Source organism: Emys orbicularis, chromosome 15 (genome assembly GCF_028017835.1).
Source record: "Emys orbicularis isolate rEmyOrb1 chromosome 15, rEmyOrb1.hap1, whole genome shotgun sequence".
NCBI lineage: Eukaryota > Metazoa > Chordata > Testudines > Emydidae > Emys > Emys orbicularis.
In genome coordinates, this window is record NC_088697.1 from 4,073,298 (window position 1) to 4,092,105 (window position 18,808).

The window sequence follows — 18,808 nt, forward strand, 5'->3', positions numbered from 1 at the left end:
TGGGAACATAGAGACTGCCGATTGACACCCCCCCCCCCCCCCCAGAAGGGGGTGTGGAAGGATTGAGGGGCACTGCCGGAGGGCAGTGGTCCTGAAGAGGACGCCGCGAGTTGGTGAGCGACGTGGGCTCAGACACGCCAACTGAGGGCGAGACGACGGTCGGGACACCACCAGGAGGGGGCGCTCCACTGGACTGAGCTAATTCCAGAAACAACCAGTAGGAGGCGCCAGGTGGTGAGTCCCAACCCCGTCACACACACACACAGAAACTTTGTCATATAGACAACTATCACTGAAATCACAAGACAGGCTCAACATACATACGCTCCCCGACTTACGCAAGCATTCCATTCTGGAACGCCTCGCATAATTTGAATTTTACGTAAGTCGGAAATGTATCTCGGACCATTATGCAAAATAAATAAATAAATAACTCCTATTTCTAGGTTATGGAACTTTTTCCGTAAGCTCGGATTTGCGTACGTTGGGTCTATGTAACTCGGGGAGCATCTGTATTGACCTTATTCTTATATTTCATTGTACATACAGTACTCACACTCTTGCAAATAAAGAGTCTATTAGCAACAGAGGTGGAGCCCACCAGAAGGGAGGTCCTGATTCCATTTACACTGTCTCAGGGACCCAACGAACTGAGAAAAATGGGAACTGGGTATGGCATTTTATACCCTTCCTTGTGGTAAGTGTATGGCTTTATACCATATTCGATCCTTTACCCTGGTTATAACAAGGTCCATAATTGCTTTATGTGGCCTTTGTGGGTGTCCAGAATTAAGTATCAAGTATTAATATTCATGATTTGCATCACTTATTTCTTAATAACTCCTATTGATCAATGCGGTCTAACTGCTTAGCTGCTGCATAGCAACTGAGTTGCTAATGCCCCCTCCCCTCTTGCAGAATCCTGTGGGGTGCTATCCCTGGTTGCAGTCACTCGTTTGCTTCCAAATATGAGTGTTCAAAATATCTGACCTGGGATTATCTCCTTCGGCCTACCCTATTTTGCTAAATCCCAGCCTTTAGCATAACTACTCCCACAAAACCTTAAACTAATAGAATAGGTCCTTAACTGTAGCAAGCTTAATAACCCATTCACTTATGTTCACCTATTTGCCCTCCCCACCCCACAAGTGCCAAGCTAATGAGCGATGCACCCCTACCAATCTTACACTCCCATAATGTCATTTTACCCCTAGCAAGCATAAAATCACCCAGGAGACACAAGGCAGGTCATAGGTCATAAAATCAGGCCAGGGGTCCTGCCAGCAAGAATAGTTGTGTTTTTTACGTCACGATAGTTAACTCCAGCTAGCTAAGTCCAAGGAAAATTCTAGGGCAGAGGTGCTCAAACTGTGGTGCGTGAGCTCCATTCAGGTGGTCCATGGATAGTTCCCTCTCACGTGAGCGCCTGAGCGGCCACACACAAGAGAATGAAGGGCCACCCACCTAATCAGTGGACAGGCGTGGCTCCACGAATTAGGTGCCTGGACCCTGGAGAAGACGCACATGTAAGAAGAGGTGGTGGCCTTGGGGAGAATGGGGGGAGGTGGGAGGGGGAAGTGGGGTGAGAAGAGGGGATGGGGGGAATTTGGGATGTGCAGGGCTGTGGTGGCCGGAGAAAGAGGCGACTTTTCCCAGCTCCAGGGCTGCGGCTGCTGAGGAGAGACAGCCCTCCTTCCCAGCTCCAGCTCGGGGGCTGCTGTGGTGGGGGAGAGAGGGAGAGACCCCCCTCCTTCCCAGCTCCACTCAGGGGCTGCCGCAGCGGGGGAGAGAGGGCACATCCATCGCATTAGAAAGGTAAGACTACTGATACTAAAATGTGAGTTGTGTGCTTTTATTTGTAGAACAAAAAAACGTTAATTATTATTGTTTTTTTTATATAGCACTTTTATCCAAAGCGCTTTCCAATAGTTAGCTAATGGTAAAAACAACATTTGGAAAGACCATTAAGTGGTCTGTTGAGAACCTCAGCAATTTTCAAGTGGTCCGTGGGGGGGGGGGGGGGGGAAAGTTTGAGAACCACTGGCCTAGGGGACATGAGGCCCAGGTAGATTTAGCTAGTTGAGGTCACCCCTCTCTCTCCCATCGGGGGCTGATGGACACCTCTGGCAGATGGAACATACACACACTTCCAAGACTCAAAGGACAATGGAATTGATAGACAGGTCCACAGGATTCACCCAGAAAAGGGCAAACTGCAAAAGCAGGCAACTTGCCTAGGGGAGCTGAGAGAACATGGTGAAGCAAAGGGGCCAAATAGCTTAAAGGTCAATATGTGGGAATTAACAAAAGTCTTAGAGGACAAAAGAAAAAAACTCTTTTGCCAGCCCTAGACAGGGTTTTCGCAATGTTTATCTCCTTTGCAGATTCTCTGATGATAAACAAGGGCCGAGCTCTGATGGAATATTTTCCCACACTCGGCGCATATATAGGGACCCTCGCCTGTATAGATCCTCTGATGTCTAATCAGGTTTGACCGCCGAGCGAAGGTTTTCCCGCACTGAATGCATTCGTAGGGTCTCTCTCCCGTATGGATTCGCTGGTGCATAATAAGGTTGGAGCTCCGAGTGAAGTTTTTCCCGCACTCCTGGCACTCGTAGGGCGTCTCTCCAGTGTGGGTTCTTCGATGCGTAACAAGGGCTGAACTGTCGCTGAAGCTTTTCCCGCACTCGCAGCATTCATAGGGTCGCTCCCCGGTGTGGATTCTCTGATGCGTAACAAGGTGTGAGTTCCGAACAAAGGTTTTCCCACACTCACCGCATTCGTAGGGTCTCTCCCCTGTGTGAATTCTCTGATGCTTAATAAGGCCAGAGCGGCAACTGAAGTTTTTCCCACACTCAGTGCATGTGTTGTTTCTCTCTCCTGTGGGGAGTCTCTGCTGGGCTGTGGTTTCCTTGAGATCATTGTGAATTCCCTGACAATTAATGGATTTATTCACGTTTTCCTCTGGCTGTTTTCCCTCCAGCCTCTCTGGCCTGCGCTGACTCTCACTGGCTTTTCCCTGCTCATGGCTTCTGAACAGGTTCCCTCTGGGTCTTTGCAATAATGCCACATGTGCTTCCACTTGCTCAGCATCTTCCTGCTGAGGATTCTGCTCCTTGTTCTCACTCACCATCCCAGCACCTGCTGGGATAGAGGGAGAAGCCTCAGAAACAGGGCTGGAAAAAGGGCGAGCAAACCAAAATAAATACCAGAAAGACGGGGAAAATAAATCAGGGACTGAATTCCCCCATAGGGGAGAGTAGAGGGGGATCAATTCTCCCTTCACATCCCATCCAAACACTTGGGGGAAGGGAGATCAGGGACGGATCTATTGCCAGGTGTCAGTCAGGGTGGGCAGGAAGCCATGAGCGATAGCTGCCCTGAAGATATGACACCTGCTGAGGACAATCCTGAACTCAGAGAATGCACAATGTCTGTGTAGGGAATCCCAGCTGTTTCCTTCAGGCACTGATTGTGTTGGTTTAATGATCCCTCACCTGCGCAGGCACCTCTCAGGATCTCTCTTTCCTCTAAACCCTGGAGATGCAGGACCCACGGCTCCTCCCCTCGTTCCAGCTGGGAGATCAGGTCAGGTTTGGAAACTGAAAACCCTGCTGAGGGGAAAGAAAACAAGGAAGACCAGGTGAATTCATAGGCCGTTTGTTATAAAAAAACATTCTATTACTTTAACCCCAGCCCACTTTAAAGCAGTACAATCCCACAGCCAGCTCCCCAGGTACTCAAAAGTGCAGGACAATCTGCATATGAGGCATTTAACTATCCCCCCCCCCATCTCTGCTGGGAACACACACAGCCAGACACTCCTCAGCAAAGGGGCTCCTAAAACACAGAGACAGAAACTCCATGTCCCAGAAAGTAAAGACTCCAGCCAGAGGGGAAGTGACCGTGGGCCTGCTTCTAATGACAGAGAGAAACAAAGATAATGAGAGTGATAGGGAAGCAGGAGCGACGGAAGGTCCCTAAAAATGAGGGGGCCACGGATGCTTGAACCGTGGCCCCACCCCTTCTCCCCGAGGCCCCCCCCCTCGTACCATCCCTTCTCCCTGCCCCCCGCCCTGCCCCTTCCCCGAGGCCCTGTTGCTGCACTGTGTCTTCCCCCAAGGCCCTGCCCTTGCACCGCCTCTTCCCCCCAAAACCCCACTCACTCCTCTCCACCCTCTCCCTTCCCCCTCTTTGTGGCCAGTACAAAGTTTGTTAAAGTGATGGGGCAATGGCCTCTCCCTGTTCCATTTGAGGAATTAAGGAATATAGCAAGTCAGGTGTAACGGGAGAGGATATGAAAATCCCCCAGGGTGTGGAGACAGCTGGGGAATTAGATGCTCTATTCCAGGAGTAACAGACTACATTTCTCTAGAAAAGGAGAACATGAAAAAATCAGGATCGGGCCACGTGAGTTCAGCAGGGATGGACGGACTCCAAGACTCGAGAAGCCTGCGTGGAAGTGAGACTGTGGCTGCTTCAGGCAGGGGAGAGGGAAGTGAGGCCCTCCAAGCCCCCAGAAGTTTCACTGCCAACTGATGACATCATCAAGAAAGCTCCCATCTGTGGCAGGGAAGGGGTCACACTGTGGCTGGGAGGAATATATGGATTCAGGGGGAGTGGCTGGGGGGAAGAGATGGGGGGGGGGGCACGGTTAGGCACTATGCAATGGAGAAGAGAGAAGGGGTCTAAATTAGCCGTTACCACTGAAGAAAGAGATCTTGGAGTCATTGTGGATAGTTCTGTGAAAACATCCACTCAATGTGCAGTGGCATCAAAAAAGCGAACAGAATGTTCGGCATCATTAAGAAAAGGATAGATAAGACAGAAAATACCATATTGCCTCTATATAAATCCATGGTACTCCCACATCTTGAATACTGCGTGCAGATGTGGTCGCCCCATCTCAAAAAAGATATATTGGAATTGGAAAAGGTACAGAAAAGGGCAATAAAAATGATGAGGGATAAGGAATGGCTTCGATATAAGGAGAGATTAATAACACTGTTACTTTTTCAGCTTGGAAAAGAGATGACTAAGGGGGGGATATGCTAGAGGTCTATAAAATCATGACTGGTATAGAGAAAGTAGATAAGGAATTGTTGTTTACTCCTCATAACACAAGACCTAGGGGTCACCAAATGAAATTAATAGGCAGCAGGTTTAAAACAAACAAAAGGATGTATTTCTTCACACAACACACAGTGAACCTGTGGAACTCTTTGCCAGAGGATGTTGTGAAGGCCAAGACTATAACAGGGTTCAAAAAAGAACTAAATAAGTTAATGGAGGCTAGCCATTGATGGGCAGGGATGGTGTCCCTAGCCTCTGTTTGCCAGAGGCTGGGAGTGGGCAGCAGGGGATGGATCACTTGGTGATCGCCTGTTCTGTTCATTCCCTCTGAGGCACCTGGCATTGGCCACTGTGAAAGACAGGATACCGGGCTAGGTGGACCTTTGGGCTGACCCAGTATGGCCATTTTTATAAGTGAAAATAATATTTGTAAAAAGTACATAAAATAAAGGGAAACTGGACTAATACAAAGGGAACGCAGGGTCTAAATCAATAGGGCCAGGTTAATGCACTGAGATCCCCTGCAGCTCCAGATCCCCCCCAACCTCTCCTCCCCGACCTACCACTTCTCAGCTGTCCCTTGGTCCTATTTTTCAACCCCCTTTTTGACAGGATTGGAGCTGCTCTCTCATATTGATGGAGACTGTACGTTGACCTGGTGATTGGGATGTTTCCTGTCTTAGTTTAGTTTAATTGGGGGCCTGAAAGGAAAAGAAACAGGAAGGCAAGGAGAAGGGTTGAAGACGAGCCACTCCTTAGTAAACACTTAAGGGCTGTCTAGAGACAACGCCCAAACTGTTTGCTTTGAATATTCTCCCTCCTCGTTCCAACCAATTTACAGAACTGGGTGAGATGAGCAGGACCTGGGACCCGGAAGATCAAAGGTCTGGAGCAGTTTAAAAAGAGACCCCCTCACAACAGAGGGATGGCTAATCGGGTAATCATGTGGGGCAGTGGCTCTCAAACTTTCCAGTAGACTGTCCCCCTTTCAGGAGTCTGATTTGTCTTGCGTAGCCCCACTTAAAAACCACTTGCTTACACAATCAGACATAAAAATACAAAAGTGTCACAGCCACTAGTACTAAAAAATGGCTGGCTTTCTCATTTTACCATACAATTATAAAACAAATCCATTGGAATACAAATCTTGTACTTACATTTCAGTGTATAGTCTATAGAGCAGTATAAACAAGTCATTGTCTATATGCAATTTAAGTTTGCACTGACTTCACTAGTGCTTTGTATGTAGCCTGTTGTAAAACTAGGCAAATCTCTAGGTGAGTTGATGGACTCCCTGGCAGAGCTCGGCGTACTCCCAGGCGTACGTGTGCCCCCAGTTGAGAACCACTGAGCTAGTTCCCCGCGGCAGGGGAAGGGTGTTGCGTGGAGGAGAGCCTGGACATGAGTTTTAGCAGTGTGGATGGGCAGAAAAGACGCTAGCTCAGGCCATATCTTTGGGACGTTACACAGAACGAAAATGCAAGAGTTCGCCCTGTAGCCTGGGTGTGAGGCCCTAGCGGGAGGTCCGTGTCGGAGATGTGTGACAGGTGGGGGGGGGGCTGTCCGCAGTGAGAGAGAAAAGAGGCGGGGGATGGCTTGGGGGACACATTGAGAGCTCTGCATTTACCATTTCAGCTGTTGCGCTTGAGCTAGTGACTCGCCATTCAGCAGGAGATGAGGTTTTAGTTGGGACAGAAGGAGGCGGGTCTGGAGCAGCACAGAGAAGGTGTCTGAATACGGTGTGTGCGGATGAGATTACCCAGATGTAAGGTGCAGAGGAAGAAGAAAAGGGGGACTGAGAACACAGCCCTGTGGAACCCCCATGGAGAGTTGCGGTGGCGTGAGGAGGATCCTCCGGAGGACACGCTGAAGGAGTGATTACAGAGGTAGGAAGGGAGCCAGGAAGAGGACAAGGGAAGACAAGGGTTCAAGAAGGAGAGCAGGGTCAGCGGTGGCAAAGACAGCTAACAAGGTCAAGGAGGATGAGGACGGAGTTAGGGGTGTAAAAGTTTAACCGGTTAACCAAGAAGCTTGATGCTTATCGGTTCCAGTTAACGATTAAACTCTGCTCCCCCCCACACACACACGTGCCCGGGTCCCGGCTGCTCCCCCTGCGCGCCGGGGTCCCGGCTGCTCTCCCCGCATACCCGGGGTCCCAGCTGTCGGCCCTGCGCATGGGGCTCTGCTGCCACCCCCAGATGCCGGCAGCAGCAGAGCCCCAGGTGCGGGGGTTGGTGGCAGCCGGGACCCTGAGTGCGTGGGGTGGAGGGGGTCCCCCATGTAAAGCATGGGGGGGCTGCAGCGTCCCCGCACCTCTAGTTCCCGTTTAACCGATTTAATTTCAATAGGTTAAACAGTTCCTTTTTTTACCCGCTGTTTACATCCCTAGGTGGAGTAGTGTTGATGAGCTTTGCCTAGGGAGAGGGCATCAGAGACCGTGGCACTCCACTGAGACTGTTTTTGCCCCAAAACTCTGCCTCTCTGAAACCTTCCCTTCCCCCTCCCTCTAGACCCACCCCGCTTCTTAGAGCAACCCCTTCCCTCCCCGTCCTGTTATTCCCAGTGTTCCCCACTCCCATGTTACCTAAATCTCCCACCCAATCCTCCCCCACCACAGCACCCCCTTTCCCCCAGCCCACCCCAATATGCTACCAATTCTCAGAAGCTCCTGTCCCTGACCTCCTCTCTCGCACCTTTCCCTTCCACTGTATCCAGCCCTCTCTGATTCCCTCTAATCCTTCACAGACCTCTTCACTCATCTCAGCCCCCCTTGCTTTGTGGCACCCCACAATCACCAGCTCATCTGCTCCCCTCCCACTGCTCCCCGCTCTCCCTTCTCCCAAGGACTTATGAATAGGAGGAACCTCAAACTGTCTTCTGTCAACACATGGACACATCTGACTGTCACACCCTCCAGGCCTTTGGGAAGTTATTCTATAGTAGAACACCAGGTCTGGTATAGTTAAGGTTTGGCATTATTTTCTCTTTAAAGATTGACTATTGTAACTGCTCTAAAATCCACAGGTTTACTCAAATTGTATTAAGTATCAGAGGGGTAGCCACGTTAGTCTGAATCTGTAAAAAGCAACAGAGGGTCCTGTGGCACCTTTAAGACTAACAGAAGTATTGGAGCATAAGCTTTCGTGAGTGAATGCCCACTTCATCAGACGCAAGTAAAGTCTGATGAAGTGGGCATTCACCCACGAAAGCTTATGCTCCAATACTTCTGTTAGTCTTAAAGGTGCCACAGGACCCTCAAATTGTATTGTAATTTGCAGTTCTTTATGGGGGTGCTGGGCAGGATCAGAGGTCCAAATTTGGGGTGATTCGGTCATGAGGTTCATGAGATACAGACCTGCCCCCCTAAAAAGCAGCTGTATACAAGAATCACCTTGTTCTTATTTTTTGTGTGCACACCTGGGGCTCAAACTATGGTTTTAATTGTCCCCTGACTGATCTCTGTCACTTGGCATTTCTCATCTACAAGGCACCCACAGCCCCTTTGTGGAAGCAATATTGAAAAAAAGTTAATAACTGTAGAGTCTGGAATTCCAGTTCAGCACAAGCCGAACAGACGAGTCAAAGACATTGAAATTCACATGTGCCACAAAACCGAGACCCTTTAAGAGCCAGTAGAGTTCCAGGACTCAGCTGTCACAGTGATTGCTTGGCTCCAGGACTTAATTTGTGCCAGGGCTGAGCCCCGGCACCACTAGGCAGTTCATAGCCCCGGCACCTCTGGACTTGCCACATCAGTTATGAAAGTAAAAATATTGCTTGAGCCCCAGCACCTGATTACTTGAGCCCTGGCACCTCTTTCATAACAAATTAAGCACTGGTTGGCTCCAGGGGACATGCTGTGGTCACTGAACCTGAACTATGCCTGTGCTTTTGAGTTTGAGCCCTACCATGGGTAGTTTTCAACCAACGCATGTTGTATATTTCTCCTGCTTTCTGCAGGAGTTTCCTTGGGCAGTTTTGCCCCGATACCAAAATTTCTGGGTTAAGAGCAACATTTTAAAGTGCTCTCAAGTGCAAAGGCAGACTCTGGTTTGGTATCTGCTGAAAAGATTTGCCAACATATATATGTCCGGTTAGGGGTGTAAAAATCACATCCTAACCGACATAGCTATGCCAGCCAAATCTGTAGGGTAGATGCAGTTCTAATGACAAAAAATCCATAAAAAAAGGAAATTAAATGCCCATAAACTACCTTAATTCAGAATTAAGGTTGCTCAATGTTCCAACGTCCCTTCACAGAATATGAACTTAAACCTCTGAAAACTAGGAAATGAAGAGTTAAAATATACGTCACCCCTGAAATGTCACCTTAACTCTGCCCTCCACCCCTTAACCCTGGACCTGGCACTAGTCACTGGGAGTGGTGCAAATGTTAACAAACTAACAAGGGACCTGGAGGTTTCTCCATCTCAGGAAGTCTTTAGGTCAAGACTTTCAGGAAGATGATTTAGTGAAACACAAGCTCTTCAGCTCAGTTCAGCAGTAACTGGAAGAAATTCTATGCCCTGTGCTATACAGGAGGATGGACTAGATGACCTAGTAGTCCTTTATGGCCATAAAATCTATGAAACTATAACAGATACGAGGAAGAACTACGAGAACATGCCATTATTTGTGTTATGTTCTACAGACTGGAATGCCAGCATTTATCTGTCTTGCATGGTGTCAAGTATCAGGGGGTAGCCGTGTTAGTCTGTATCTACAAAAACAACAAGGAGTCTGGTGGCACCTTATATGCCCAAATAAATCTGTTAGTCTTTAAGGTGCCACCAGACTCCTTGTAGCATTTATCTGCATGCCCTCCAGCTGTGTGCACTCTATCAGGTGTAGCTGTAACGGAAAGGTGGAGGGATTAGTTGGAGCAGCTTTGGAGAGCTGTGACTGTGGTATGAAGAGAGGTACATGTGAAAGTTGAGGGGCCTAGTCTGCCCCATTTCAGTGCTGAGTATTGTAGTTTGTGTCAATAAAGGTGCACAAAGGTGTGTTCTTGCCACCGGGGTTGTCAGCAGTCAAGTGGGATACATGCTAGTAATCTCCAGGGCTTAGTGAGAGCTAAGTAAAGGCAATGACTCAGAAGGAGTCCTCAAGGTGAGGGTAAGGGAGTGGTATCATTTTGCTAGTCTGAGCTGGTGTGTGTGGTGTAGGCTCAGTGTTTAAGTGCCAGCCAGGGGTTGGAAGCTTCTGTTTGTTATGCTGGACCTAACCCCAAGTTTTGCCTTAGCAAAGAGAAGTTGTTAGACTTTGTGGTGAACTGCCCCTGTGGCCTGTTCCCAAAGTGTTCTGTAGCAGGGGAGGGTCTCTGGTAGTGTGTGGGTCACTGGCATGTTGGGGTGATGCTGAAAAAGACAGGAGGGTGCTTTGTGGGGGTGGCGTGAACCTTAACTCTGCATTTCCCCTTCTAACAACCGAGGGGATGGGAATCCTTACCCAGCGAGGTCACATTCTCATAGTTCTCCTGCATGACATCTCTGTAGAGGGCTCTCTGAGCGGGGTCCAGCAGAGCCCACTCTTCCCTGGTGAAATACACAGCCACCTCCTCGAAGGTCACCGGCCCCTGAAAGCGCAAGAGTCCAACACTCAGTGCCTGCTGCCCCACTCACAGCCCCATTATTCATGGGAGAAAGGAACCAATCAAATGGGAGCGCTGTGAGGATCACAGTCAACAGAGTCCTACCCGCACACCACTCAGAGTATCCTGGAAACACCAGGGTGGGGGGACAAAGAGAGAGCCCCTTGTCTCTCCCAGCAGATCCATCACACTCCTACTAGCCAGAGACTGATACAGAAGATGAAGCCCCTAGCAGGGTCCAGGGCCAGCTGCCTGGTAGGAAGCCCAACACCCTCCTCATTGTGAGGAGCTGGATATGAGCGGAGGGACAGCTCCCTTAAACCTGACTGGCGGGTGCCCCCTTCATATCTCACAGCAGCCGCTGGCTCATAGTGCTCAGGCTCCAGTATTTGGAGTCTGGGAAGTTTTCCCAGCCCAGTCCAGGGGGGCTCTTTCCTTTTCCATTTTCCTTTTCCATTTTGTTCCTAGAATCCAGGCCCCAGGTTAAACAAGTCCCCGCAGGTTTGCCACATCCTATCTCCCTCCCTTTCTCCACCCTGTGTATTTCCTGCCCCCTTCCCTCTCCAGACCACCCACCCCCAAAGTTCCCACCTCCTCAGTATTTACTGCCCCTCTTCCTCCAGCAGGAACCCACCAGCAAATCCTCGATAGGCTCTAATGCAGCCATTTCTCGTCCCTGTCCCATGGGAGGATGGGATGAGCTGGAGTGAAACATGGACGTCATTCTGAAGCCTGCGAGGGAAAGAAAGGCAATCGAGGCCCAGTTTTTCAGAACAGGATTTAGAAATTTCACATTACAATTTCTCCCAGGCTCTTTTGCTGCAGGCTCTTTTGCTGCAGGCGGACATTCCAGACGCTACCACGCAAACAACAGAAAGAGCCAAAACACAAGTAATAATGGGCAGGGACAGATTAACTCTCCTGTGGGCCCGAGGCTATTAGATTTTGTGGGGACCCTGTAGACAAGTCTTTTTCCTGGGAGGGTGTTTGGATGCAGGAGGGGGCAGGGGGTTGGGGTGCAGGGCCGGGGAGGGAGTTTGGGTGCAGGAGGGGGTTCTGACATGGGGCAGGGGGTTGGGGGTGTGAGGTGCAGGCTCTGGCCAGGAGGTGCTTACCACAGGCGGCTCCCGGCCGGCGGCGCAGCAGGCTCAGGCAGGCTGCCTGCATGCCGTGGCCCCACGCTGCTCCCGGAAGCAGCTGGCTGCTAGCCCGTCCCTGTGGCCCCTGAGGGGAGGGGGACAGCGTGTCTCCGTGCGCTGCCCGCGCCCACAAGCGCCGCCCCTGGGGACGGGGGACTTTTAGTGGCCCAGTGTTGGAGATCGCTGCCTGTGCATAGGCGCCGACTCCGTGGGTGCTCCAGGGCTGGAGCACCCACGGGGAAAAATTAGTGGGTGCTCTGCACCAACCGGCAGCCAAGCACCCCGCCCTTCCCCCACCCCACCTCACCTCACCTCTGCCTCCTCCCCTGAGCGCGCCATGTGCCCGCTCCTCCGCCTACCTCCAAGCACTTGCCGCCACAAACCAGCTGTTTCGCGGTGTAACAAGCTCCGGGAGGGAGGGGGGAGGAGTGGGAACACGGCGCGCTCAGGAGAAGAGGCAGGGCTGGGGCAGGGATTTTGGGAAGGAGTCGAAAAGGGGCAGGGAGGGGGCGGAGTTGGGGCAGGGACTTTGGGGAAGGGGCTGGAATGGGGACAGGGCTGGGGGCAAAGGTGGGGTCAAGCACCCACCAGCACCAGCAGAAGTCAGCACCTATGTGCCTGTGATTTATTTTTTCAGGGCCCCGGGCTGCAGCCCCTAAAGCCCCTGCCTTAATCCGGCCTTGATAAGGGGGCAGAGTTGAACTGCCCAGACATCTGTTGGAAAAGTAATACGGCCAAACACAAAACATCCAGCAAGTTCCTGGAGTCTTTTGGGGACAGCGTTTTGTTTCAGAAGATGGCAGAAGTAAAGAGGGGGGCAGCCGTTTTAGAATTGATTCTGACTACGAGGGAGGAATTGGTTATGATCTGACCGTGGAAGGCAGGTTGCATAAATGTCACCAATATATGATAGATTTCACGATGTGAGGAAAGGAAGGAATGTGAGCAGCAGAATAAAGATGGTGGTGGACATTTAAAAAAAAAAAAAAGCAGACTTCAAGAAAGTCAGAGAACTGGTAGGGAAGAAAATTAAATTAAAGGGAAAAAATTGCTTAGGACAGCCAGCAGTTTCTCAGAGTTAGTATTAAAGAGGTAACAGCAAACTTTCCTGATGTGAAGGAAAGAGAGGGAAAAATAGAGGCTAATCTGGCTCCATTAGGAGCTCTTTAATGACCTGAAAATAAAAAGGAATCCTACAAACAGTGGAAACAAATTGCTAAGGAGGAGTGTAAAAGTGTAGCACAAGCATGTAGGGAGAAAATCAGAAAGATTAAAGCATAAAAGCAAGGCACATAAAAGGCCAAAAGATATGGGTCGTATAAATACGTTCAGAGCAAGAGAAAGGTGAAGGAAAGCATAGGTCCACCAGTGAACAGAGGAGAGCTAATGACAGATGACAACAAGACTGAACTGTTTAATGCCTTTCACCTTCAGTCTGCACTAAAAAGCTTAATTGTGACCAGACACTTGACACAATTATTACTAACAATGTGAGGGAAAGAACAGAAACCACAATCACATAAAAAAAAGGCAAAACATGGCAGCTGATAGCAGTGTTCAGAAATTAAAGGGAAATCTGAGGAATGTTGGATCAGTTTTAACAATTAGAGAGGAAAGTGGAAAAATGTGAGGGATTTTATATCAATACTCAGTTATAGGCAAAGAGGCAAAATTTGAGTGAATTTCAAAAAGAGAGAGAGAAGGGGCAACCTTTGCGAGGGTTTGCTATCAATCTTCAAGAATTTGAGACAAGGGCAAATCTGAGGAGATATTATTTTATAATTAGAGACCCAGGGAAGAATCTCAGGGCATATTAAATTAGGCTATGTCTACCCCAGTGGGTCTCAACCAGGAGTACACTTACTCCTGGGGGTACACAGGGGTCTTCCGGGGGGTCCATCAACTCATCTAGATATTTGCCTAGTTTTACTACAGGCTACATAAAAAGCACTATTAAAGTCAGTGCAAACTAAAATTTCATACAGACAATTATTTGTTTATACTGCTCTATAGACTGAAATGTAAGTACAATATTTATATTCCAATTGATTTATTTTATACTTATATGGTAAAAATTAGAAAACAAGCAATCTTTCCAGTAACAGTGTGCTATGACACATTTGTATTTTTATGTCTGATTTTGGAAGCAAGCAGTTTTCAAGTGAGGTGTAACGTGGAGATATGCACAACAAGTCAGCCTCCTGAAAGGGGTACAGTAGTGTGGAAAGGTTGAGAGCCACTTGTCTACACTAGTAACCTTACAGCACCACAGCTCTCCTGCAGGCATAATTAAACCACCCCTAACGAGCGGCGGTAGCTATGCAGGCAGGAAAGTGTCTCCCACTGACATAGTGCTGTGCACCCCTGTGCTTCTGTAGGTGTAATTTATGTCAGTCAAGGGGTGTGTTTTTTTTTTCCACACCCGAGCGACAAAAGTTTTACCGACAAAAGACAGTCTTGGTAACAGATAACTAGAGAGAAAGTGGGACAAAATTTTAGGATATTCAATGTCAATCTTTGAAAAATTGGGGAGAAAATGGAAATATTTGATACTAGGAGAGAAAACTGCCAAAATCTGAAGGGATTTTATGTTGATATTAAATTAAGTGGGAAAAGTTTGAAAGGATGGTATATGAATGTTCAGCAGACAGCAATCGAGAAGCAGGCAGCCTTTTGGGAAGCAGCTTTCAGAGGGCCAAATGGGTGGGGAACCCCCCACCCCCCGCCAATCTGAGGCGATTTTAAACTGACATCGGAGAAGGAGAGAGAAAAATGGAGACAAAATCTGAGCCTAGATAAAGAGTGGATAATCTGAGAGAAAAGCGGGGGGATCGACACAGATTTTATATCCCTATGTGACAATTGGGGAGAGAATTTTGTCAAGAGTTGAGAGAAGTGGCAAAATCAGAGAAGATGTCCTTAAACACCCCCCTCCCCAGATCAGCTGCTTTCCTCCCCCTTCAATCTCCTGCCTGCACAGAGTTCACACAATCTGTCTTTCCCCTCCCTGCAACTCTGGCTTATTTTTCATCCCTTTCCCTTCCTGACCACACCCCCACCAGTTTTGCCCTCTGGGGCAGCTCCTGACCGGAGCTGGAGACAGAGGGAGGACAGAGGCTTCATTGTCTAGGGTTGCAACATCTGAGGATCCCTCACTTTCCTGCCCGTCCCCAGCACTTTCCCCTGGGTCTCTAGTCACCTGGAGTCTCCGGCTCAGGAGTTGATGCTGGTGGAGCCCAGGGCTGCCCTAGGGGGCTAGATCCAGCTGGAGAAAGTCCCCCCCACTTGGCTGGGTACAGGAGGAGCATGAAGGAAGGTCTCTCTCCAGCACAGACCCCGCTGGGGAAGCAGCAGCTGCTCAGCTCCCAGGACACAATGGAGGAGGCAGCGTTTTGCATTTTGCAGTGAGTGGCCGGTATTATCTGTGTACTTTGTTTTCTTCCTGCCTCCTGATCGCTCCTGCTCCAGCCCCTTCCTGTGTCCCTCAATAGCAACCCGGGCAGCAGCGCTCACTGGGACAGGGGTTTCCTCTGCTCCGCACGCCCCAGAGCTGATGCCTGGCTGACACACACACACTGCAAGGTTAAAAGCTGCTGCCCCCAGTCAGAATTTGCTCAGCTTTGAAAGGGGTGGAGCTCGGCTGTTCTCAGTGGTGGCAGATGACAGAACAAGGAGCAATGGTCTCAAGTTGCAGTTGGGGAGGTTTAGGTTGGATATTAGGAAACACTATTTCACTAGGAGGGTGGTGAAGCACTGGGATGGGTTACCGAGGGAGGTGGTGGAATCTCCTTCCTTGGAGGTTTTTAAGGCCCGGCTTGATAAACCCCTGGCTGGGATGAGTTAGTTGGTGTTGGTCCTGCTTTGAGCAGGGGGTTGGACTAGATACCTCCTGAGATCTTTTCCAATCTTCTATGATAAAGATGTTTAGCATTAGCAACATCTGCTGAAGCCACTGGCCTGACCCTGCCTTTCCTTGGGGTTACCGTCTGCTTCTGGCTGTTCCCGGGGCAGCACTGCCAACCCCAAGTGGCCAAAAATCGTGAGATTGGCTTTGAAATCATGAGAGCAGGGCTTAAATTCAGCTGGAGCCATGTGGAGTGTCGCTCCCGTAAATATTTTCAGACCTACAGGAGCCCCGGCGCACCCGCTGAGGCTGAAGCCCCTGGCCCCAGCGCCCCGCATGGCGCAGAAACCCCCAGCCCTGACACACCCCGCAAGGCTGAAGCCCCCCCCCCAAATGCCTAGGACTACAGTGCGCTAAAAAAATTAAAAGGAAAAAAAACCAGAGAGGGTAAGTGATGCTCAGGAGCAAGACAGTGGGGGCAGTTCTGAATTATCCAGAAGGGTTTCTTTTCAGAATCTTACCCGCCGCCCATGAAGCTGAGGTGTGGCCCCATCCATGCTCCACCCCGAGGCCCCTCTCCCGTGTCCTGCTCTTTCCCCATGTCCCCCCCCCCCACACACAGCTCCTCTTCCCACCCTCACTCAGCCTCTCCCCCAAAGCTGGCTGGCGGGCCTGTGGGCTGGGACTCAGGGTGTCTGGGTCAGGGCTCCTCCGGCCGTGATGGGGGGCTGGCAGGGGAGTGGGGCAGAAGGATCGGGGCTGGGAGCTAACCTTCCCAAACTGGGGGCTCATGCGCCGCCCATGCTCAGCTTCTAGTTTCATCTCCAGTGTTTCAACAAACCCAGCAAGAACTGCCTTCAGAATGCCCCTCCACTGACGTATGCACAAGTATTGGATGACAATAACTTGTGGTGTATGTGTTTAAGGATCTAGCCCCTGGTTTAACTTTATATCTAGGTCAGTGTTTTACCTACCCAATGTGTTAAGTGCAGCCCAAGCACCAGCCCACCCGCCCTAGCCCAACCCCAGCCAGCTTTGGGGGAGAGGCTGTGTTGAGTTGAGAACCACAGCACCCCCCCCACCCTAAAACTGCCCACAGTCCCCTATGCCCAGTGCCCCTGGCCAGAGTGGGGCCAGGAGTGGAGACCTGGGCGCAGGCCAGGCAGCCAGACCCTAAATCCCGCTGTGCAGAGCTGGATAAGAGCCGGACCCCAGACCCCGCCACATGCAGGAGCTGGACCCCAGACCTCCCCGCATGGGGCGAGAGATGAGCCAGACCCCAGATTAGGACCCCGCACCCAAACCTGGACCCCACCACACGGGGCCGGACAGGAGCTGGGACCCTGGACCCAGACCCTGCTGTATGCAGGAGCCAAACCCCAGACCCGGACCCCGCCGTGCGGGCCCAGCCAGGATCTGGGACCTAGACCCCGCTGCGCGGGCCTTGCCGCACAGGCCCGGGCAGGAGCCAGGACTCAGACACGGACCCCACCACGTGGGCTGGGCAGGAGCTGGGACCCAAACCCGGACTCCACCAGATGGGTTCAGGCAGGAGCCAGGACCAGGACCTGGACCTGAACCCCAGCCAGGAGCGGAGTGCCCAAGAGAGAAGCTCCACCTAAAACCTGGGGCAAACCACTAGTTCCCAGAGCCCCCCCTCCAACCTACCCACAGACCCACTCACCAGCCCCCTGCTGGCAGGAATGCTGGTGCAGACTGCAAGATGCTGTCTCCCCCTCAGCCAGCCCCACCCCCTGCCAGACCAGAGTGGCAAATTTTGAATTATTTTTAGCACACAGCTGGGCCGCAGCTGTGTGCTAATTGGGCCACATGCAGGCCGCAGGTTGAGAACCGCTGATCTAGGTACTCCCTTGTAAAACAGATTGCTTCTCCCCCCACCCCACAAATGGAAGGGTTCTCTTGTGGATGATCTCCATACATTCAGACCTATTGGGGCCTCTCCCATCACCATTTGCTACCATGATGACGTCTCTATTTTAAATCTGGACACAAATAAAGAGAGGCATTTTTCTAATTTGGGCAATTTCACCATTGTGACAAGGAATAAAAACAAAAATAGCTGGTGGAACTCTTTGCCAGAGGATAACTTTTGTTCTTGTGTGACGAACAACCAGATTCACTTTACTCATCTGCTCAAAGATATGGTGTGTGTTTTTGACTTGCTTTTGTGTTTCTTCCCATCCTGCTATCCTTGTTTTTTTTTCCATAGCTGACAAGGTTGCAGTAGAGGGAACATAGAACATAAGAACGGCCACACTCAGGACCGGCTCCAGGGTTTTTGCCGCCCCAAGCGGCGGGAAAAAAAAGAAGAAGCCGCGATCGCAATTGCAATCGGCGGCACTCCGGTGGCAGCTCCACCGCGCTGCTTTCTTCTTCGGCGGGAATTCGGCGGCAGGTGCTTCCCTCCGAGAGGGATCCGCCGCCAAATTGCCGCCGAACAGCCCGACGTGCCGCCCCTTCCCCTTGGCCGCCCAAGCACCTGCTTGCTGGGCTGGTGCCTGGAGCCGGCCCTGGCCACACTGGGTCAGACCAAACGTCCATCTAGCCCAGTATCCTGTCTTCCGACAGTGGCCAATGCCAGGTGCTTCAGAGGGATTGAACAGAACTGGTAATCATCAAGTGATCCATCCCCTGTCACCCATTCCCAGCTTCTGGCAAACAGGCTAGGAACTCCATCCCTGCCCATCCTGGCTAATAGCCATTGATGGACCTGTCCTCCATGAACTTCTCTAGTTCTTTTTTGAACCCTGTTATAATCTTGACCTTCACAACATCCTCTGGCAAAGAGTTGCACAGGTTGACTGTGTGTTGTTGTATGAAGAAATACTTGCATTTGTTTGTTTTAAACCTGCTGCCTATTAATTGTATTGGCTGACTCCTAGTTCTTGTGTTATGTGAAGGAGTAAATACCCCCCTTAGTCATCTGGTTTCCAAGCTGAACAGTCCCAGTCTTATTAATCTCTCCTCATATGGAAGTTGTTTTCCATATTCTCCACAAAAATCAATGTCATTTAAGGCAAAGTCTGCTTGCTTGATGACCAAAATTATAAACAGAAATCTTGACTCATTCATGAATGCAGTTTAGTTCGGGCATTTAATGAATGATTTGCAAATATTTTTTCTCTTGGGGCAGGGCTCATA

The 18,808-nt window shown here is 50.3% G+C and overlaps 1 protein-coding gene across 1 annotated transcript in view; it reads right to left on the minus strand.

Annotated features, from left to right (window-relative positions):
• The window catches only part of LOC135889362 (zinc finger protein 208-like), a 510,343-nt gene that overhangs the window by 292,341 nt on the left and 199,194 nt on the right, over positions 1–18,808 (minus strand). Inside the window, exon 4 of the mRNA XM_065417226.1 lies at positions 2,395–2,815. Coding sequence (XP_065273298.1) covers positions 2,395–2,815 — 421 coding nt within the window. The remainder of the gene's footprint in view (positions 1–2,394; positions 2,816–18,808) is intronic.